This window comes from Struthio camelus, chromosome 25 (assembly GCF_040807025.1).
Source record: "Struthio camelus isolate bStrCam1 chromosome 25, bStrCam1.hap1, whole genome shotgun sequence".
Lineage (NCBI taxonomy): Eukaryota > Metazoa > Chordata > Aves > Struthioniformes > Struthionidae > Struthio > Struthio camelus.
The window spans coordinates 7,417,381-7,440,463 of record NC_090966.1 but is presented as its reverse complement, the minus strand read 5'-3'; the positions used below and the strand labels follow the sequence as shown (position 1 = coordinate 7,440,463).

At 43.4% G+C, this 23,083-nt stretch overlaps 2 protein-coding genes across 4 annotated transcripts in view; one reads left to right on the top strand and one right to left on the bottom strand.

Annotated features, from left to right (window-relative positions):
- The window catches only part of DNAJC7 (DnaJ heat shock protein family (Hsp40) member C7), a 27,190-nt gene extending 11,294 nt beyond the window's left edge, over nt 1–15,896 (top strand). Inside the window, exons 3-14 of the mRNA XM_068918740.1 lie at nt 469–593; nt 680–793; nt 1,359–1,433; nt 3,020–3,138; nt 3,567–3,720; nt 4,495–4,659; nt 5,767–5,858; nt 7,062–7,135; nt 7,938–8,084; nt 8,381–8,533; nt 9,134–9,196; nt 10,061–15,896. Coding sequence (XP_068774841.1) covers nt 469–593; nt 680–793; nt 1,359–1,433; nt 3,020–3,138; nt 3,567–3,720; nt 4,495–4,659; nt 5,767–5,858; nt 7,062–7,135; nt 7,938–8,084; nt 8,381–8,533; nt 9,134–9,196; nt 10,061–10,098 — 1,319 coding nt within the window. The 3' untranslated portion in view covers nt 10,099–15,896. The remainder of the gene's footprint in view (nt 1–468; nt 594–679; nt 794–1,358; nt 1,434–3,019; nt 3,139–3,566; nt 3,721–4,494; nt 4,660–5,766; nt 5,859–7,061; nt 7,136–7,937; nt 8,085–8,380; nt 8,534–9,133; nt 9,197–10,060) is intronic.
- CNP (2',3'-cyclic nucleotide 3' phosphodiesterase) lies at nt 15,834–23,073 on the bottom strand. Of its 3 annotated transcripts, none has more exons than XM_068918741.1 (4): nt 22,952–23,073; nt 19,713–20,382; nt 18,976–19,118; nt 15,834–18,400 (listed from the first exon to the last, which is right to left on the bottom strand). In XM_068918741.1, exons 1-4 carry the CDS (start codon nt 22,952–22,954, stop codon nt 17,948–17,950), a joined length of 1,269 nt encoding a protein of 422 aa, XP_068774842.1. In that variant the 5' UTR covers nt 22,955–23,073; the 3' UTR covers nt 15,834–17,947. The 3 variants fall into 3 exon arrangements, with proteins under 3 accessions (XP_068774842.1, XP_068774843.1, XP_068774844.1); XM_068918742.1 differs by lacking the exon at nt 22,952–23,073 and adding an exon at nt 22,811–22,944; XM_068918743.1 differs by lacking the exon at nt 22,952–23,073 and adding an exon at nt 22,830–22,869.
- Between the last annotated feature and the right edge of the window lie 10 nt (nt 23,074–23,083).

Below are 23,083 nucleotides of genomic sequence, written 5' to 3'. Positions count from 1 at the left end.
AATTTAAAATACACCAGCAGGGTTTCTAACAGCATGTGCTGGGTGAAAACTTTTTTGCCTGTTTAATTACCTTGTAAAATTTCACCAGATTGATAATGAAAGCTAGTGCTGATGTGAGTAATTGCAGCAGTTTTTCTCTGTCTGCTCTAACCAGAATATTCTTAACATGAAACCAATCCAGCATTTCCCTCTAATGCAGGGTCAACAATGCTGCCAGGCTGAACATCACAAAATACTGTTCTGTATGAATTCCTGTGTACAGTGTGAGAAGCAATAGGTTTATGATTTGCTCCTCTAAGCTATTCTAAAGAGCTGCTTGACCATCATGCATCAGCTTAAGCCATTCAGGTGATATGTTATAAATCAGAGGAAATATAATCTTGATTCCAGCAATTGCTTTTTTACTGTGTTCTACACGTTGTAGAGCTGCCTGCGTTGCACTAACAGTGCTCTTACGTTTTTCCCTAGATACCTGTCCTAACAATGCCAGTTATTATGGTAACAGAGCTGCCACCCTAATGATGTTGGGGAGGTTTCGAGAAGCACTAGGGGATGCTCAGCAGTCTGTCAGACTGGATGATAGCTTTGTAAGGGTATGTGGAAAACTTCATATTTCTTATGTCTGAGAACCTGTCTCCGTCTACTGCAGTTTATGCAACTGCCTTTTAACTCTTTTCAGGGCCATCTACGGGAAGGGAAGTGCCATCTTTCCCTAGGGAATGCCATGGCTGCTAGCCGCTGCTTTCAACGAGTCTTAGAACTGGATCATAAGAATAGTCAGGCGCAGCAAGAGGTAAGAAGCTTTCAAAATCTAAATATTCCCAGCAGATGGGACTGTCCAAAGGAGTGGATTGAAATGGTAAGCTTTTCACTTACAATTTGCAGGATGGAATCACATTGTTTGCAGTGATTGTTTACATGCCATGATGTAGTGGAAAAAATGGCATGGTGTCTCTGTATCAGTTTTCTAGTAAACTGTCAGGTTCAGTCGTTACTTCTATGTATGACTGTCTCTTCTTAGCAGAACAGCATAGAGGCTAAGCTGGTCTTTCACTCAGCCCTCCAGAAGAGGAGTGGTGAACAGTGGTAAAGGAGCATGGAAACGAGTGATGCAGCATGTAGAAGGTTGCTGCCTCTGCTGTATTTGGTATCTCACCACAGCATATGTTTTCCTGAGCTACCAATTGGGTCACTTGATTCCAAACTGATTTTAGTGCTGGAAAAAGCATGAATGTAATCCGTGTTATTGTTCCACAGCTGGCAGTAGTTTTTGCTTTGACACTTGGCCACTTAATGCTACTTGATGGCGTAGATCAGTGGCTGTCCTGCAACGTTTACTGTGTTTTCCTGTCTTTCAGCTGAAGAATGCAAGTACTGTTCTTGAGTATGAAAAAATAGCTGAAGTGGATTTTGAGAAACGAGATTTCAGGAAGGTAAAACTTATTTGATTGTTTTTGTGGCATTGCAAACTGGCGTATCGTATCTGGCCAGTCCAGCCAGATGCAGTTCTAATCCCCCTGCCTAGCATTAGCTGGGCCCTAATTGGATGTGCTGTACAACATACTTTGGCTATTGGAGCAGGATTGTCTTGTGAACTGTAATATCTGTGAAAACGGCAGAGCTCAGGTTCTCCTAGCACTGAAAAAATGCACAGTGAAGAAGGTGACTGGCTTAGGCTAAATCTCCTCTATTACTGTTTGCTTTGCATGGTGAGTGGAGCCATGAATAAGGTGTTTGATACAGATTGTGTCAGCAGCAGCATTTGATCACCCTTTGCTCCTAAAATGCAAACACAAAATTCTTCTTTCTCAACTAAAAAAAAAAAAAAGGCAGCAGTCTCTCTGCCAGTATTATAGTGAGGATCATTGAAGGAGGGATTCAGATCTACTTGGGGCAAACTCCATTACTGTTTCTAAATCTTTCTTCCCAAGGGCTGTGACAGGATGCAGCTGGTATTGACCTGATGTAACAAGAAATGACAGCATGAAATCTGAAAGGCACCAAATACTTCTCATGTAACTGTTTCTCTTCAGTGGATGCATATATGGCCCAAGTTTGGCCCAGAAAGGGGATTTTCCACCACATCATAAGTTTGATGTTTTGCTGTCTTCTAGGTTAAGACCGAAATTGTGAAGGGGTAAATCCCAGCTTTGCCTTATCTGGTTATGAAGAGCAACTGGGATGTATAGTCAATCTGGCCTGCGTGTGTAGGAATTGCCCTGCCTGTGTTGCATGTTCTGGGCTTTTGCACATGTCCTTTCACTTCTCCCATCTCACTTCACTGGGGAGTCTTGCATGAAATGTGATCTTTGTTTCTGGAGAGCTGCTCCTGCTCCTTCCTCACCCAGCAGTCATGGGCTCCTCAGGCTGTAGCACAGTGCTTCCCACAGTGCAATCGTGATGTCATGGGCCAGGGAAGCAGATGAACCTTGATGGAACAATGACCCTGTTCTCGTGCAGATGTCCCCACCAGAGAATCAGAGATGGAAAAGACCTATTAGATCACCCTGCCCATAGCAGTCAGACCAGTGTAAGATCAGTCCCTGTACAGTTTCATTTCGTTTCTTTTTTTTTTTTTTTATGCTTTGCCCAGTATAGACTGTCTCGATCTATTGTATTTCTGTCTCTCCTACATGTCTTGATAATGCAGGAAACAGAGGCAGAATTGTCTTCCTTGGCTTTTTCTTTAGGGCCTACAGTTTCAGAAGAGTTAAAGGGAAGGACCTTCTACAGGTGTCTCTTGAGTCTTTGCTGTGATTCCAAACTACGTCTAGTGCTATATTATATGCAAATAATAGGTGCCACAGATCTTTGTAAAGAAAGTCCTTAAAAAAAAAAAACTGCATATGAGAAAATTTTCTGATGAAATGAGTGTTTCTAGCTGCAGAGGAAACAGGTGTCTGCACACTTATCTTCCCGTTCAAAGACAAATATGAATTCTCAAGTGTTGTAATGTCACAGTGTTTCAAACTAGGCCTTTGGCTATTTGCTTTGTTCACGGTGTTTTTTCTCACATCAGGTTGTATTTTGCATGGATCGTGCTTTGGAGTTTGCTCCTGCTTGTCACCGATTCAAAATCCTCAAGGCAGAATGTTTAGCGTTATTGGGTCGCTACCCAGAAGCACAGTCTGTAGCAAGGTGAGCATCTTTAAGGTCTAGAATTTGAGTAATAAGTGGTGTAGAGTCCTGTAGAGTTCCCCCCATCCCGTAGCCCAGAAGAGATTTGCTTAGCTTAGTTTAAAAGTTCTGGAGTGAGGGGATATAAAATGGAAATGGTCCGTAGTGGAAATTGTGGTGAGAAAACAAGTGCATGAGTTCATCCCCCTTCGATTTCATCTCACTAGGAAACTATACTTAGGCGCAGTTAATCCCCATCAGTCCTGCTTGAGCAAATGCCTATAGTTGTTTGCATGTCTGTACCACAGACTTGATAGAATAACTAAGTGTCTCGGCAGAGGAAGAGTGCTTTTGGAGCTCAGAAGGAAACTAGAATAGGGAAACATCTGTGTGGGATGTCGGGGGGAGGTTTTGTTTTTGTTTTTTAAATATATGCATGTCCACTGCAGTGACATCTTACGAATGGACTCAACAAATGCAGACGCTCTGTATGTCCGTGGTCTCTGCCTTTATTATGAGGACTGTATTGAGAAGGCGGTGCAGTTCTTTATCCAGGCACTCAGAATGGCCCCTGATCATGAGAAAGCATGTCTTGCCTGCCGTGTAAGTTGTGGATCCTGGGGTTGGGACTGCAAAACTATCAGGAGTCTTTTACCAGACCCTTAATCTGGTTTCACTGAAACAATCCCCTCTCCATCCCTCAAGATCATCATTTTGCAGAACTACATAGCAAGAGGTGTCAAGTTTTTCCCAAAGACAGCCTACTGCTTCTTTAGGTATATCTGTGAGTTGTTAGAAGATCTTTCTCCAAAGGCTGTGATACTCTGAAGACTGCCTCCTTCTATTCTTTGTTCCTTGATCAGATTAGAGAAAAAGTCAGTCAAAGTTAGAGAACTTTTGACTTTCAGACTGTCAGTGTTAGTGCATACAGTTTAACTTGCATTTAAGCAGTTTGTGCCTTTCAGGTTGCTCCCTCCCTCCTTTCTACTCCATTGTAGTTCTTTGACCAAATTTTTTCATCTATTTAGTTGTATAAGCACCACAAAGGTGAGATTCTTTTCATGTCTTTTTTTTTTTTTTAATGCATAGGTTTACTTCACTGTAATGTTCTCATCTTAAACATTAAGCTCCTTTATCCCTGTGGAGAATGCCTGTAACTGGCATTGGCTGTTCCTTGGTAGTTCTCTTTGGGGGAAGGCGAGATGCTTACGTCTCCTTTCAGCTGCTGTAGCGAGGCTGCAGCTTTTGTAGCCTGTAACGATGCCTGGAAACCAAGTTGCAACAGTTATGTTTGAGGAGCATAGCCTGGCAAAATAAGTTGCTTGGCGCTCCCTGAACCACTGAACTAATGTCTTACCAGGGTGTATTTCCTTTCAGAATGCCAAAGCACTTAAAGCAAAGAAAGAAGACGGGAATAAAGCCTTCAAAGAAGGAAACTACAAACTTGCATATGAACTGTACACAGAGGCACTAGGAATAGATCCAAATAACATAAAAACAAATGCCAAACTCTACTGCAACCGGGGGACAGTTAATTCAAAGGTAAGAAGTGGTCACCTGGGAGGTGGTCTTTCCTCTTGGGGTGTGTTCCTCACCACATCGCTTACAGATTGCAGACCATTATTCAGGAAAGCATAAGCTTCCCTGACTGGAGCAGCTGGATTATTCTAGTGCCATAGGCAATGCTTCAGGATTTTGTATTTGCACAATGTTTGGAACTGCTCCAAACAGCCAAAGAAGTTGACTCCCGAAGAAACGAAACTCAAGTACTCAGGCTGCCCAGAATGGGAGGGAGAGGAGGAGTGTAGTGTGGCCCTATCTTAATCAGCATTTAAGCATTCTTAGTTTCCTTCCTGGTAAGATTTGATGAGGTTGGGTTTTTTTTTTTTGGGGGGGGTGGGTGGGTTTTTTTGTTTTGGTTTTTGTTTTCTTTTGGTAGGTCATCTATCCTGCTTTGGTTTTTGATCTAAAATAACCTAACCTATTGTTAAAACCCTGGGCATCTTCACTGTTGCATTTTGCACTGGCAAAGCTATCTGGAGAAACAGTCAGTCATGTGACACTACTTAAAATTTCCACCATGTGTTTCCTCTAGGCATGTTTCCTCCTCAACTCTCTGTGTGTTGATGTCTATTCTATAAGTGGGACTTTTTGATGTCCTCATTTGATCAAGAAGCAGGGGCTGCTCTCAAAACCTAGGAAACGGGGTGAGCCAGAGGCAGCACTAATGGTTATTGCTAGTATCTGTTTCGGTCTGAAAACAGACAATACTTTTTAATTTGTTTAATTTTTCTCTTAAATATTTCTAAACTTATTATCCTGTCTTGGGAATTAGTTTGGACACAGAGTAACTTGTTCTTCAGCTCATTCTCAGGAAGACCCTCGTTTCCAAGTGCATTTCTTTATAGAACTTTGTGCTGCTTCTTTTAAGAACTTACTGCTTCACTAGCCAAACTTCTAGTTTCTCTGGCGGGAATAAAAGCTTTGTGTTTTGAGGGGATTGGGAAAAAATTCCTGGACGCAGATACACAAAACAGTGACCTTTTTTTTCAAGATTCTTTAGGATCTTCATTTGCCTAAAAATACAGTGCTGTTTATCAGAATTTGTTCTCTGACTGGGATTTACTTAACTTGTCTCTGTCATTGTAGCTTAGGAAACTTGAAGAAGCAATAGATGACTGCACGAATGCAGTGAAACTGGATGACACATATATCAAAGCGTACTTGAGGAGAGCACAGTGGTAAGTAGACCTTTATCGTGGACATGCTGAGCAGGTTTGTGGGTAGGAACCTCATGCCTACAGCACTGTGTGGCAGGTATAACAAATTTGAGGCTTAACTGAAGTAGAAGGCTCTGTCTTCAGATACCCTGAATTTGTTCCCCTTTCTTACGTTGCCAAGGAGAGACAGGGGGGAGACTACATAGTTTGTCCTGCCTTCATGAATCTGCAGCTGTGTATTTTCTATTGTATTTAGGCAAAATTTCTTTTTAAGACTTCACTTGCTATTTTTATAAACTAATATGGGACATTGTTCTGTCTCAGAGCTCCTCTCTGCTAAGCTTTTTCTGAGAGGTTGCTGGGAGTAAGAGATCTTACCCTGACAGAGCTATTCACACCTCTGATGGACCAGGTCTTGAAACAGACTGCCCTGTTTCCCATAGAGGGGAAATTAACTGAGACTGTACAGTATTTCAGCCATAGGTAATATTGCAGTGTAACACAGTGAGGCTGGGCAAGTTGTGCACGGAATATTTGGGTCTATATGTCTCCCTTGTAACTTGGCACCAACCAGGGAAGTAGTCAGAGTTCTGTTCTGACTGCAGCTTTATTTGTTTTCCTCGGTACTGACTATTCTCTGGTTTGTGGCAGAGCTGCCTGGCCTATAGGAGAACCAAAAACATTATTGTGGCCTTCCTGTTATGTGTCCGTTTTAACTTATAACCTTCAATGTTCTTCTTGAGCTCCATCTCAGTAATTATTAAATTACAGTAATTAGTTAACATAACACGACTGAGGTTGAAATGCCAATAGAAGGTACGCTTCCCTCTCCGAAATGCCAGGATTGTCCCTTCTAATCAGGGTTGCTAGTGTATAACTCTGCACCAGCTTCCTTAAATTTTTACTGGCTAGTGTTAGTTCCTGCCACTGGACAAAATAATTGCTAGATTGTCAGAGTAGAAATTGTGCTGCCAAATGAGAGTGCAATCTAAGCTTGGAGCCCAAAGTACAGGATCATGTGCGAGGTTTTCCCACAAATTGCAGGTGCCTGGGCTTCTAGTTAGTCTAGCTGTGACCCATTGTGGGTTCTTTTAACAGTTGTTCTTTCTGCAGTCTGGTGTATGTCTTCTCCTTAAGTCACATCCATCCAGAAAACTTGTACTTAAACCCCTTTTGGTTTCTTTCTGTGAAGTATACCTTGGTAACGGCTGTTTCTTTGCACAGTTATATGGACACAGAACAGTATGAAGATGCTGTAAGAGACTATGAAAAAGTTTATCAGACAGAAAAAACAAAAGGTAAGCACATTAGCGTTCTCTTTTTGTGCACATAAGCTTCCGCTGAACAACGAGACAAATGTTTCCATCTTCTTTTTTTTCCCTCCTATTCTACTTCATCTTGTGAGATAGGTACACTAGTGAGCGCTTAATTGCCTGATATGCTGAGTCGTTGCCCCTCACTCCAGTAAGACAGTATTGGAAAAATCCTCAGAAGCACTCTGAAATGCCTATCTCAGAATCGGGTGTTAGTTTCTCTCCCAGCATTGAATGCTGAGAGGAGAATTTCCTTTTAGCTGAAGCACTCGACTGGTGTTCAGAATATCGGGGTCTGGTTCTTGTTCTACCTCTGGCTCCTTGGGTGGCATTGGGCAAGTTACTTAATCACGCTGTGCCTCTTGGTTTTAAGATCTTTAGATGTTCCTGATAACTGTGGCTGCTGAAAGAGAAGAAAAATATTTCAAATATGCACTTGATGCACAAGGTGGTAGAAACAGGGCAGCACTGCAAAACAAACTTAACGTTGAATTGGTGCTGTCTGAAATTCCCAAGAGGAGCTAGAGGCTGATGCCCCTGATGCCTTTAGTTAAACTAAAATCGCTTTAATAGCGCTAAGATTTATACCTGTGTTTGGAACCAGCCTTAAATGAACAGTTAAGTTTTAATTATCTATCTGACTAAATGAAGTGGGTTATTTACTTGTGACATTTGAATACTTCATCCCAGGTTGCCTCAATGTGTTAGTCTGTCAGCTTCTTTTTTACAGCAGGATACTGTGTCTGACACTAAAGCTGCTTTCCTTTGGCATTGCACTTCTTTCCAGAACACAAGCAACTTCTAAAGAATGCACAGGTAGAATTGAAAAAGAGCAAACGGAAAGACTACTATAAAATCCTTGGGGTTGACAAAAATGCCTCTGAAGATGAGATCAAGAAGGCTTACAGGAAAAGAGCACTAATGCATCATCCAGGTACCCAGAAACAGTCTTTTGTTAAAGCATGTATCATTGCTTTGATTTTTCCCCAGCACCACTATGCAGAAGCAGGAATAAATAGGCAGTGGAATTTATGGGAAAAATGACACTTTTTTTTTGACCCCAGTTTTCTAAAATACATGATGTACTGAATCGCCTGATTATCTTTTTCTGCCAATACAGACAGCTGCTCAGCATTGTCTGTATCTTCATGCAAGCTTGCAGTAGCTGGGAATGTGTAGCGTTTTCCACTTACGCTAGAAATGAGAGCTTCTCTCCTGTTATATCCCCAGACCGACACAGTGGGGCAAGCGCAGAAGTACAGAAGGAGGAGGAAAAGAAATTTAAAGAGGTTGGTGAAGCCTTTACCATCCTATCGGATCCCAAGAAGAAGGCTCGCTATGACAGCGGACAGGATCTAGAAGAGGATGGGTTGAACATGGGAGGTAAGCATTTCTTACAGTATTCGACTATGGCAGCCTTTGAAAAGATTAGAGCATTTAGAGTCTGCCTTCTCCTCTAAAGGAGCTTGGTATTTTTTTGCCTCCTGTTTGTAATAATCCTATGAATTGACTGTGTTTAGTTTCCGAAATTATTTGAGTGGTGGATTCGGCACGGAATGTTTGAAGCTGCAGGACGTTCTGGATTATGTGCTGGATGTTATCTTTGATTCAGCATTATATGTTGTGGGTGCCATTGTGAAGAAGCTTTTTCTTTCACAAGCAGGGTAAAATCAAATCATCAAAAGGTTGTGGGTCCCCAAATGCTGCTTATCCAAAATTAGTATGTCACCCTACGACTGAAGCTGTCTCTCTGGCAACTGTTCCTTTTGCCTGTTTTCCGTCCCTTCCAGTGGCCTCCGTCCGCCGCTGTATAGCGTTCTGTGCTCCCGCCCTATAGCGGACAAAGCAAACTATTTGTCTGCAGCTTTCTGTCCCTCTGTAAAATGCTTTATTGGCCCCCAATTAAGCAACAATACCTAAATTGTGGAAAATGTACCTGGCTGTTCAAATTCAGCTCACAACTTTTTTTTTCCTCCCCTGTAGACTTTGATGCAAATAATATCTTCAAGGCCTTCTTTGGTGGGCCGGGTGGCTTCAGTTTTGAAGGTAGGTGAAAGTGTCCTTCCATCAGCTTTGAAATGTGAGTATGTGAATCACTTAACAGGGCAGCTAAGTTTGCCAGAGGTGTGCTTTGACATTTGACTTTTCTGCATAAGGGCATCTAGGAGCACTTGGAAAGTTTTGTCTGCACAGCATCCCAGCTGATGGCTGGTTCTGATGCCTTTATGTTTGAAAGTGGCAAAACCCAGAGGTTCTCTTCTCAAGTAGTGTGTGTGAGCTTTGGCCATCTAAGTGGTGCTTTGCTGCTTAGGAATAGTTGACCATAACTTGCATACAGTTGCTAAAGCTAGAAAAGATGATTCTTGGTCAGAGGTGCTGCGCATATGTATCACTCGGCTGTCTCCTTTTAATTTCATAACACTGTGAATCCCTCTGAGGGCCTCTGCCTTTAGATGTTTTGGAGTGACTGGTGGCAGTGGAAAGCTGTTACTCAGTGTGCCTTCAAACCTCATGGGTGGTTAGGCTTTCTTCACGCCCCATGGAGTAAATGGCTTTATACAGCACTGAGTGAGCTGTCAGTGCTTAGCTAGTATCAATACCCCCCCCCCCCTTAAGAAACTGCATGTACCTTAAGATCATTTGGTAAGGGAATTTTGAGAAGTCTTGCATACTTTGTGTGTTATTTCCTTCGTCCTCATAAATCTACCTCCGAGTCTCCCTTACCCATATTAGCAGTAGTCCACTCTTTTGGCTGTTAGGAAAGAGCAGATCTTTGCTATGTATTTCTACTTGTCCAAATGTTTTTGTTTGAATTAAGTACTTGATTGGTATCAAGCTATTGCAGGATGTTATTTAATAGTCATGTCTTAGAATTTTGAAGGTGCTAATATCTTTCACTTTCTTTTTCAGCTTCTGGGCCAGGAAATTTCTTTTTCCAGTTTGGCTAAAAAAAAAAACCCTACACATACGTGATCTGCTTATTTTAACCTTGACTATGGACATACTTAGACTCCTTCCTTCATCATGTCTCATTGTACTTAGAGCAGTTTCATTTTCTCAGTTGGAGACCTCTGTTTTGTGTGCTTTTGTGTGTGAAGAGGAAACCAGCTCGGGGAGGGGAAGGCTTGTGAATTTTGTTTTACTGTTAACTTTATTAAAAAAAAAAAAATAAAGCTTTGAATCGTTTGGTCCCTCCATGCTGGCCCGTACTTTCAGACTGTTCCTGCTTCTCAACAGAGGGGATTTCCTTGAAGTCCTCTTCCTGGAATCTTGACTTGTGAGAGGGTGAAGTAATCTCCTGCTTTGTTTCGGCTGGCTCCAAAGTGCAGTGTGGCAGCATGCCTAGGGTTTGTAGCAACTTGTAAGTTATTTTAATCTTCTGAAAGTATTGCTAAGATTCAATCAAATTTGATACAATTGCTTTTTTTTTTTTCCTTTCCTTTTTACCTGCCAGCTGCCACTTCTTTTTTGCCATGGTTCTACCAGAACGGTACACTTGGGCATTAACTTAAATGATAGTGTGTGAGCTTAACACTTTCATATCAGAAAAATGCCCCTTTGGATTTAAAAGGGCAGCTTATGTGAGAATTCCCTGTGATGCAGCTAGAATTAAGGGCTTTGTGTTTCCACTCCAAGAATTGTCATCTTTAAGCGAACATTTAACTTTCTCTGGGCTGAATTTCTTCACTGTATCTTTTTTGATTAATCCACTTGAACATTTGATACTTGTGCTAAAAGTTGAGTTTATGGTTTAAGATTTTCATGTTTGATTTCATGTACTGATCCATAATGTGGATGAGTCTTTCTGGCTTTGAAGACATACAAAGTTATATTCAGGTTATTAACTGAAAATGGTTACTCTGTGTGTATGCGGCAGTGTGTTCTCATAACGTTTACAGGAACTGTACAAATATGTTAAATTAGTCAAGTAGTTTTCAAATAAAAGTAATTTACTAGTTCAAAGAAGCAAGAAAATGCAAAGTCAAACTTTGAACTGACAGTCTGTAATTTGCTTCTCTTGCACAATGTCAGGACAAGTGCTGGAGCGATGCGGTTGAAGCCTGGAGCTGTGTGCAGCTGCACCATCTCGAATTCAGAATGGATTTGGTTTGGTGATACTGGTTGGTTTGGTTAACAGGCAGTAGCCTGTTAACATGAATGCTGCTTATTTTTCACCATAAGTGTAGTGTTATAGCAGGATCTCGGCTGAGGAGGACGCTGCTTCCGGAACTCTTCACTTTCTTCTATAAAGTGAAGAGATAAAATGGAGAATCTTTTTTTGACTAGATGCTTTGTTCAAGTTAAATATTATCTTTAAAGAGTTTTGGAGCTTAGCATGTGGCGTTAGATCTGACAGTACTGTAGGAAACCTTGCGGCAGAAGCGAGGTTTGTGCGTGTTAGCGCTCAGCAGCACCAGTGTGAAGAGGAAGAGTCTTTCAGAGGCATTGCTGTATCTGGAGTTTCTTAAAACTGACCTACTGTAGTGTAGTGACATTTGGAGAGCTGAATTTTGCCTGGCTGAAAAAGACAGACATTCTTACGAGTACATGCAGGACTTTTTCCTAGAGAAACCTGACACTAACTTCTATGTAACATCTGACCTAACTTTTTACTGCAGGAAAAAATAGATTGCAATGAATTGATTGCATGAAATCCTTCTTTTGAATGCTCATATCTCTGTCTTCCTTCCTTCCGAGGGCTGTACTTGTCCTGTTCCGTTGGACAGAGTAACTAGGCTGCAATGCAAGTTAACTTCATTTACAACAGTTGCAATAGAAACATGTGGTGCTGCTGCCGCTGAATACTACAGTCCCGAGGCATCTAGTTCTTTGTCAGAATTTTTGACAATCCGCTTTCGTAGAGGGAAGACTTAAGGGCTTAAACTTTAGTGCTGCAGAGCAAAGGAAGTATTTTATAACTCACTCAAGAGTCAACTTTTAAAATGAGTCGATGTTGAATAATATTTCCAAAAATAGACTCTTCAACATTCATTCTAACTTCCTTTGCACCAGTGTAACTTGATGGATTTACCCGGATTGCACTGAGAGCAAAATAAGGTCCTGGCATCTTTTAGACTCTGGAACAATAAATATTTGGAGAATTAAAATACCAGTCTATGCATATTGGGACTTCTCCAGTTCTCATGGCACTTGTAAATCAGAGTTTACAGGACTTATTCAGTGGGGCATTCTCGATTCATAATGTATTGTCTGTGTGTATTAATATTAATGTACAGTTTGGAATTTTCTCAGTCTTTTATCACATGCAGGGATGTATCCTGCATTTGTCAGTGTAATTTTTTTATTTTTTATTTTTTCTCCCCTCTCCCCCCAGTTAGGAAAGATAGGCTTCCTTCTCTCCAAACTTTAAATGAGACCGTTCTTTGGAGGACAGAAGTAGAATGCTTCTGAGGGCTTTTCTTCTGAGAGAGGAAAGGTAAACGCAGATATTTATGTAAACCTGTACATGAATGCATGATTTAATGTAGTTTAATATTAAATATGATGAGTGCCAAGAGTTTTCTAAGGAGCTCTATTATGTGATTAAAAGCAAATGCAAACGTGCGTTCGCTTTTGCAGAGTGCATTACAATGTTAATGGAATTCAGTAACTATCCCGTTACCTCAGGACAGTAGCAGGGTGTTGTGATACAGGTGCATTGACGTTGTAACCTCCATCCTGTCTTAGCACAGTTTGGAGATACGGAACTGTGTTTCTTTCAGAAAAAATCTGCTTAGATGGGCATTGTTTAAAACATTGCCTTTCACGCTGAATAGTCACAGAATGGTATTTATGGGTTGTAATTCATCTGTAGCCACAGGGAACCTTAATGCTATTTTTTAGCTGCTACCATTTACACACCTCCCTGGCTTCCTCTGGCTTGATAGGAGCACCAGGTGTAGGAATTTGCCCGAAAAATGATTAATAAATATCTTAAACTTACGCCTGTGCTTTTTCTGAAGTAGGTGATAGGAGGTTGCCGTAGGTGATGCTCTTGAAACACAAGCATAGGAGGATATACATGGATCAAGCCTTATTCAGAGGTGTACTTTTCCCTTTGACGTGACTACAGGGTACAATGTGAACTTTGCATGTGGAAAGAATTGACAGTAAAGCGTCTCCTTTTAATGAAAACAGGTCTTTCTGGAAGTCAGTCTTAATCATTACTGAAAGGTTTCTTTTTGGCGTGACAGCAAGAGCCTTAATAGTCAACTCTAAAATGTAACTAAAAATGTCACCGGGCTGTTTCCCATCTGCAGACAGTGTTCCCTGCTCTGCCTGGTAAATAGTTATATTCCCTTGTCCTGAAATATAGATCTGGAGCAGCTGTGGATTTCTTTCATACTTGTTCCTCTGGCCTGCTGCTGATAGCAGTTACCGTAAAGATGGAGCCGGTGTGGCTAAAAGACCAGATTGTTATGGAAGGGAGGGGTCTCTTAGCAGCAAAGTGAAAGTAATTGCTATTCAGTGCTCAGTAACTGAATAATAGAGTAGCTGCTGACTTTGTCAATAGAAGGTGCAAGCTGCAGAAGAACTGTGCATATGGGGAGTTTGGCTGTCAGCAGAGCAGCCTGTGCAAAGTTAGGCTAAGCTGTTGTGACTCTGTCTAGCATTTGCCAAAAGATAAGGAATTGTTTAACTATTATGCTCTCCCTCTAATGTTCCTTTGCTTGTTTCATGATACTTGTAACCTCTGAGCTGCTGTAGGGCTAGTTTCAAATGGTGAAGTGCAGTTGCATTCAAATTAAAATGGAAGGAATTTTATGCTTTGAAAATGAAAACGTGCATCAGTTATGTTAGTGTTGGGAGATACTTGCATGTAAAATGGTCTGGCCTCTAGACCACAAAGCCCGGTGTGGAGTTCTTCTTGTTTTTTGTTTTTTCCATGTGTGGATTTACTTTTCAAATCTGATGCTCTGTTAGCTCCACCCTTTTGCAGGGGAGCACTGTGCGAGTCTTCTCCAGATATACTGAACCTGGACTTGAAATCAGCTGTAAAGAACATTAAGATGCTTCTGGCTGCCCCCTTTGACAGGCTCTTCTAATTGTTTCTGCTGCACATGCCACATAGGAAAGTACATGGTTTTGTTTGTGAACTTGAGAGTTTTGCTATAAAGCTGGATTCTTAGTGCTAAAGGCTTTTGACTGTTTTGTAAATACGTGCATTAATGCAAATTGAGGGGAGGAAAAAAAAAAAAAAAGGTTTAGGGACGACAATATTAAGTAGCCATGAATATTGCAAGTCCCTTGGAGCTCTTTTCCTATCAGACTAGGATACAGAGTGGAAGCTATTGTACTGTTTTGTTTCCGATACGGAAACTCACTTGGTTGTTGTGCCCAACCGTAAGGGCTGGTTTCTGAGCCAGCCTCGTGTTGGATGGCTGCGCTCAGCCACATCGGTCTTCAACCAATTGAATGACCAAAGCGTTTGGACCACACAGTGGTTTGCTGTTCCTTCAAAATTACTCCCTCCATTTCAGTACTAACTTTAAAAACTTCCCTTATCTTCAAGAGGATGTTTTCACCCATTTAAATTTGTGCCTTGTACCCTCCCCTCCCTTAGGGAAAAAGATGGCTCATATATTGCACCTACTTTAGTTTCTCCAAGTAGTGCTAAGGCCCATCTCATTCTCTTATGGTAGAGCTATAACCAATTCTGAAAGGTGACAAACTTGGTGATAGCAGTTCTGTGACCCTCCTTACACCTAGAGGCCATTCACGCACAGCAGCTATTGTATTCCAGAGCAGATTTCCATATTGTACCTGTTCACCAGGGCGGAAGGACCTGTGCTTGGCTGTGAAAGATGGTGTGTAATGCTTTGGCCTTCCTTGCCTTCCCCTAGTTTTCCCCGTGCATGCAGAGTTGGGGACAGGATTATCCTTTCTTCTTGGACTAGCACTAAGTAAGTGTACACTCTAGCATAGGTCTGACCTGGGAAGGAAAGCCCTCGTATGAAGCTTTTTAGGTAGAGTGCCAAGATGAGTGCATAGTCTGCAACGTACCTTTCTGAACTCAAAGCTTTGGTATTATCAGTGGTGGTTCAGGAATGCAGTAGCTCACTGGGAACTTGAATGCTGCCTCTGGCTGGGTATGCAATTTGACTGTAGTTCTGGCATAGCTAATCTTATGTTGATTACCCCATCTTACTTCCTGCTTTCACTTAATAGCTCGTGCTTCAAAAAAGAATATAGAGCGTGAAGCAACGTTGGGGGGGGTTGAGTGCAAAACAGCGAACTGAACACCTTCATTGCATGCATATCTGCTTTGTTGTAAAGACATTAAGGAGTAGTCAAGACAAAAACAGACACTGATGTGAAACCAGCTTGGAGAGGACGCTAGACCCTGTGCTGTAGTATTTATCTGAATTGAAGACAAATTCCGAATGTTTACCTCAGTGTAAATACCTTTCCATTAGGAGGAACGTGTACCTCAGTGTAAGTTACCTTTCCATTAGGAGGAAAGGAATATTGCATGGAGCAATCAATATTCCAGATTGCTTTGCCAAACACTTAGTCCTCTCTAAGGCAGGCTTCACATTAGTATGAACACTGTCCCTCTTTGGACCCTTACCTTTCTAGGATGTGAACGGTAAAAATGTGAATATTTGTTGTTTACTTCATTAGGCATAATTCATAATGATGTGTTTATATGAAGAATATCACAGACTGAAGCAAAACCATATGCAATTGGTTTACTTTATTATAAACTGTATATGATGTACAAACTAATAAACACTTAAATGACGACAGTCTCACTGTTGTTCTTGAACAGACAAATGAAGTAGATATTCTAGCTGCGTATGTCGGTGCTGGATGTAATCTGGAGCGTTGGGTTATGATACCAGAGCACTGAAAGGAGAGGGGATTCAGCCTGCTCCTACCCTGTTGCAGGAGCTGTTCGGCTGATGCTTTAAAATGCTTCTTTTTTCTTTTGATAGAATAAAGCCATATATGATTTTTCCTGTTAGGAAATGCCTAAGGTGAGCATCAGGCACTCCCAACTTTGCTGGTGGCTTTCTCAAATAGTTTCTAACAAGAGCTAGCAACTCTTATTCTGTTGAAAGTATGGGGGGATTACATGTTTTGTTTTTTGGATTGTTGGTTTGGGGTTTTTTTTGAAGGTATAATGGGAATTTATTCCATCACCCATCTTTTTGAAACAGCAGGAGCTTTTTTGCTTAACCAGCAAGCTTGCACAGTGTGTACCAGATTAGCCCCAAAGCGCACCTGGCTTCTGTTTTAAACAGAGAGGAAATGTTTCTTGTGCAGCGTCGGGCTTGGTAAGCAATGTTTTCGATGTGTGCACGGCTGCTGATAAGCTGTGTCCACATGACAGCTCCTTTGCAGATACGAACCCAGCACATGCTTTTCAAATACAGTAAGCATTTACATATTAGTACTGGATTAATTTCGATATACAGTTCACCAAACACTGAGCCATAGCATGAGCTTAAACTGTTGTTCTGACCTGAATCCCATTAGTTGTGCTAAGTGTATAGTAAGGTAACGGCAATATGTGACTAACTGGCAAAGAGTTTCACTTAAGAGCAAAAACAGAAGCTGCAGTAAGACAGACTTAACAGAAGAGTTTGAACATTAAACAACCAGCTGAAAAAAAAATTAGATTTGAGCGGACTTAAGTTTTGTTACAGTACCTCCATTTACTTCCTAAATTACAATGTTACTTCCATCCTAACTTTTAACATTCAAGTACATTAGATAAATGTAGTAAAATCTTGTTTGAAGTACAGTTCTATACTTCAGACATGATTTTAGTTTCTATAAAATAAGATGGAAAAGACCCTAGTTCATCTCTTCCATTCCCTGCCAAGGCAGGATTGTTCCTACAGGATAAGGACACTGGACAGTACTTGGTCCAGCCCAATTTGACACATGCTTTGAAAATGACTGGAGCCATGTTACAGGAACTGAATAGCTCTCCTGATACTTAGCTTGTTTCCCTTTCTGGGACTTTTCTTTTAACCCATAGTAGTTGTCCTCAAGACATCTTCTGGCAATGCACTTTCCTTCTGTCCATGGAGGCCTTCGCACGCTAATAGTGAGCATGAAGCTGGGGTAGCCCAGGCCTGGGCAGCCACGTGGACGCGAGAGGCTGGGCTCTAACCAAGGCTTTTGGATACCCTGATGTCCTTTATAATTCTTTGCTCTTAGAGACTAGACTACTAAGTAGTAACTGTCATGTTTGACAGAAATTACCCATAATTGGGTAATTACCTTACTTTTTTTTTTTTTTTTTAACCTAGTAATTCAGCTACCAGAATTGCTGATATTAGTCTCTCAGCTTTGGGAAAGGGGGGGAGGCATTATACAGTTCACTTCCCCTGGCTTCAGACCTGTTACAGGCTTTGGTCTGCCACTGCTCAATCATATAGTACTGACACGTAACGATCTAACAATTGTGGTTCAGAGGGAAGTTAAAAAAGCTCATAGGAGATCTTCCTCTGAGGAAGCAGACAAGCAGAGCAGCACAGCTAGGTCTCTCCAAAACTCTTCCATTTAAAAAAAAAAAAAAAAAAAAACATTCAGCACTTAGTTACTGCCATATTTTTATCTACTTGACTGTTTTGGTCTATTTGGTTTTTCCTTTGTCAGTCAAGAGTCACTTCCTGAGGCCAATAAACTGTCTCCCTGGAGACATACTGGAGTTGGCAAAAGGACTTATTTAGTAAAGGTACAATTATTTCTCTTTACAATTTTAAAGGTTACAGGAGTTACTTGCTTTAAAAAACAAATGAACAAATGGTAATAAACAAACAAGCTACCCTGCCCATACTATTAGATGATGGTGCAGGAACTAAAAGCAGAGCCCCGTTTGTTGGTGCTCTGTGTAGGCACAAGTTTTCCTTTGCCGTAGTAACCCGAGAACGTTGCCCTCACATCAATCTTTTTAGAAAGCACAAGCATCCACATACCATTATCAAAATACTGCAGTTTCCCTCCTCCGATCTCCCCCACGTCTTCACCTTTGTTCCCTGCCTTTTCCAGTTTTACAAACTCCAGCAGATCGAGCCCAGTCTGGACTGCTTCTACGCCACTGGCACAGCCAAGGGTGATGTGCGCCCGGCTGCCTTTTGGAAAGTTGTCTGCGGGCGTTATCTTATCGGCATCTCCCGGCCAGAGCAGCAGCTGCTGCTCACTCAATTCCACGCGAGCTCCGACAGTTTTTGGTGTGACAAACAAAGCCGAAAGGGCCAAAGTAAAGCCTTTGCCGTAGGAAGCCTTCACAGCCTGGGGAAAGAGGGAAACAAGCCCAGAACACAGCTTTAACGAACTGCAAACAGGTAGGCTGTCTAGCAGTGTGGTTGGCTTTATTCTCCGCACGCTCAGGGTCTTAGCTGATCATGATAACCCTTGCTTTGACATACTCGAAACAGGGCATACAACTAGAAGATGGTGGCCTGACATTTCTGTCCCACAAATCCGGAGCTGGTTGTCCTTTTCCTTCATAAATTCCAATAATTAACTGGGTACTTGGACTCATCGGTTAAAGCATGAAATAATTTAGCTGTAACTACCTTAATTCATCATCATTCAAATCAAGCTGTTGGAGATGATGCTGGAAGTCAGGACTGCAGGAGGTGGTAGGAGTATTTTATTTGGACTAAAAGAAACTAGTCACTGTCTCCCTCACTTTTGACTTTTCTATTGCGCAGGCCACCAGAGAAGTGCTGCTATGCTGTGAACATGGGTGCTCTCTCTAAAATCGCCTCCCAACTCAAAGCGAAGCTGCATCCCCAACCCACTCCCTCAGGTTTGTGCATATGCTGCTAGGAAGGGGGAAGAGTCAGAACCCAGACACTAACTTCTTGTTGGGCATATTCCTCAGCTCCAGGCGCTTTTCCAAAATCCATGTATTTTGTGGTGCAGTGTAAGACTCCAGGTGGCCTCTTCACAAAGTAGCTGGTGAGATCTATTTTTATTTTGGGATCTTCAACTGCAGAAGCAACTGCAAATACAGGTAAACAAAGTTACTACTAAAAGATGACCTGCCCGATATCACCCTACAAGCCTAAGTCCCACCTCAAATTTCTTCACCAACTTGTCCTTAATGTTTCATCTTACTTGCTGCTGAAGGCTAAATAAGTAAATAAAACTGTTCCTTCCACCTAGGCTAATAGTGGATGCAACTAGACAACAAACTTCTGCACAGCATCATGGTTTGTCTTAACCTTGATGTTGTAAGAATCACTTAAGGGGCAAGATTGTTCCATCTTTCACTTTTCTCTTTGACTCTTCACATTAATTCTCTGTAGTCCCCTGCAGTAACCAGTGGGACGCTCAGCTGCTTTATGTACCACTGCCAGCATCCTACCTCAGCTCCCTACAGTATTGGGGGAGCTAAGTAGATGTCCTAAGAAAACTCAGTTTCATTTGTTTTTAACTTACAAGAGCAACTTTGTCAACTATGGAAAATATAGGGGCTAGTATTTTTAAACAGTGTTGTTGTTGTTGTTGCAAACTTTAACTAAAAGTGTCACTTCAGTGTAACTAAATGTTTGATCAACAGAGTAAAAACTTGATAAGATACTTCTATACATACAGTATTTACTCTCCTTTTTGAAGGCCTTAAGACTTCCAAGCTCATCTAAGAAGGCCTGTCCAGCCTTCCTCAGGATCTCTGAACTTCTTTTGCTCAAAAACCACCCAAAATACATGGGTAGGAATTCTTTCTCCAAGCTTGGTTTCATCTTCTTCAGCTCTTCCACTGACAGTTTCCATTGATTCTTTTCCTTAAGTTGCAAGCAATCTGTTCTCCACTGTGTTTTTGGCTCCACAAAGATGACTTTGTACTGGTATTTGTCAGCAATATCAAACAGTTGATCCAGTCGTTCCTTTTCATGGTGAGTGTCATCCAAAATGATAATGCTGATGTCTCGTTTGCAATAGTCAACTAGATCCTCATCAACCTTTGAATACTCTTCAGGAACAGTGCTTCTTATTGCAGGTACAATTTTATAGGTATCGACAGAAATCACCTTGCAGGCATCTTTATATCTATCTTGAATAGCCTGGGCCAGAGTGGACTTTCCACTGCCAGGCAGGCCTCTTAAAATAAAAAAGGTTTTAGATTCTTTAACTGTGGAGATGGTATCATCATCATCAAGGAATGGGTACTGCAAGCTTTCAGGCCTTTCTTTGGCTGACTGAGTAGACATTTTTCTAAATATCTTAGGCAGGAACGTGTGACTCTTCTTTGAAAAGCCTCTGTTCTGAAATTCAATAAGAAAATATTTTGTAGGCTAGCAATCCTGAGAGACAGCGTATTTCTACTACGCAACAGCAGACCTTTAGGGGGAGGGAGGAGGGCTGTGCTCGGAGGGTCGTGAACAGCTCTGGGAACACGTCTGTGCCACCTCGGCTGCCCTGCTTGGCTCACACCAGTCTCACAGCTGCCACCACGGGTCCCGCAGGAGGCACCGTGTTGTCCTGCCGCCTTCCTGACACGGGGGCAAGAGGAGGAGGAGCGGAGGGGCAGCCCCGCTCACCCTTCTGGCTCAGGCCTTCACTGGCCACCGGTGGCAGCCACAGTACCATCTGACATGGAAGTGCAAGTTTTACTGTCACGTGGTAGCAGCAGGCGCCCGTGAGCCCCCGCAAAGCTGAAGCCCAGACAGAGCAGTTGAAGGGTCAAATTTATTTCAGGACATTTAAACCAACGCTTGCGGCTGCTCGTTTACAAAGAGACTGCATGCCATGGGGAACTTGTCCTGAAAAGGGGAAACGAATGTCCTGGGAGGTGTGACAGCTGCTCAAGTTTCATTGATTAATCCAAATAAAGACTACAAACGGATTTAAGCCGGTTTAGGAATTCTCCAGTCACGTAGGAAAGGCTGTTTCAGAGTAAAGCCTGCAAGGAGACTACATCATGTTAAGAATCGCCTTCCCTTTGCGCCTGGACGCTACACTGAACAGCAGCACCCTTATGCCTCAGAAGGGGGAATTTTGGGCTGGTCTCGTACAGAACTTATATTGCTTCAGGCAAAAGCAAACCTGCTCTTAGCATTTCCTGAACTGAAAGTTAAACCCATCCTCTCAGCAACAAAACAAATGCTTGAGCTTGACACCACCAAGCAAGACAGGAAAAGCACCAACCGAGAGCTGGCACTGTTCCTCCTTCCCCTTTTGCCACCAGATGCAATAACTGGTATCTAAGAGTAATTCTCAGCAGGACCTAGGAAAATCAGAGATTTGATGAAAACAAGGAATTTGTCTAAGGTTCTGGTAATGCCAATAGGGACAACCATCTTTTTGGTTAATACATGAACTCTCCAACTTCTCTCCCCAGCTGCATCCTTGCCACAAACCAGTCTCGACTCTGCTGCCTGCCACAACCTCCTGTTATTGAGACACGAGCTCTGTACCAGCAGTCAAGAAACCACAGATGCGATACTGAAAGAGCAGTATTTGCCACTGACCCAAAAATCTAGGGGATTTACATACTACATAAATATTCTGCTCGTGGCAGAAGAATACTGCTTGACTGCAGGGTGAGGACATTGTAGGAAAACCAACTATTTCAACTGATTAACTTCTCTTTCTACCCTTCATTCTAGAATTTGGAGCTGGGTTTTTGGTTTCGAAGCAGCCTGGGACAAGGACTGTGCACCAGCATTGTTTTCATGTTCGCTGTGCAGCAAGTCAGGCCTCTTGTGGGGGGATGACAAGCTCCAAGCACAGTCCTTGGAGCAGCAATCTCCCCGCTCGAGACTGGTGCGGAATTCCTGCCCCAGGAACGGGATCCAAGAAAAACAAGGAGCGTGCATCTCTGTTGGGACACCTACACTGGCTTCCCTGAGGGCTCGGGGTTCCCAAGTCATCATACAAGAGGACAAGTACTTTGGCTTCCTCCGATGCCTGTGGACGAGTGCAAGAAAAACAGACGCCGTGAGACGTCCCAGGAAACTGCTCATCCTCCAAGTGTAAGTGTTATGTTTTCGAAGAGGTTAGGGGCCTTTGGCCTGAGCGGGGGAGTAGGAGGAGTATCTTGACTTGCTGTTGCTGTGGCCGGAGGGCGAGGCGGCTACGTGTGCCCAGCACAGGGCTTGGCCTGTGACTGTGGCAGTCAAACTATTTTGCTGAAAGCAGCTGCTGGTGAGCAGCAGTAACTGAGGCTGCTTTTCAGATGCATAAACAAAAGAACAATAATAGAAAACACCCTCAGGACCCATTGTTTAGCAGCCAGCTTTAAATATAATGCTCGCCTTTATGAAAGGGGGCCGCGTACAGCGCGGCCGGACAATGGCACTACAGAGGCCGGGCTCGGGGGAGCGCGGGGCTCCGCCGGGCGAACAATCCCCGATTCAGCGCGACCCCCTCGCCCGTCCGCGACCCCACAAAGCTCCCGCTTGTCCCGGGCTCCCTCCCGGGGGAAGCTCCAGGCTCTGCCGCGCCGGCCCCGGCCGGGAGGCACACGGGGGCCGGGGTACGGCTTGAAGGTGGCACCGGGCCGGGCGAGGAACCGCTGCGGCCCCCGGGGCTCCGAGTTACCCCTCGGGCGCCGCCGGTACCGTGCGCGCCCCGGTGCCCCGAATTACCCCCGATACCCTCCCGACGCCGCCGCTACCGTGCGCGCCCCGGCGCCCCGAGTTCCCCCCCCCCCCGGCCACCGCCGCCGCTACCGTGCGCGCCCCGAGTTACCCCCGGGCTCCGCCGGTACCGTGCGCTCCGCGGTGCCCGGCTCCGCCCCGCCCGCTTCCACCCCGCCGGGACCCGGAACCAGAACCGAAACCGAAAGCGGTGCGGCAGGAGCTGCCGCCCGGCCCCGGCCCCGGCGCTCACCATGGTGAGGGCAGCGGCTCCGGGCGGCCGCCGGTGCGGAGCGGCGCGGCGCGGCGGGGAAGCGGCTCTGGGGCGGCGGCGGCCGCGGCCCCTTTCATAGCGCGGCGCCCCCCCGCCCCGCGGCACCGCCCG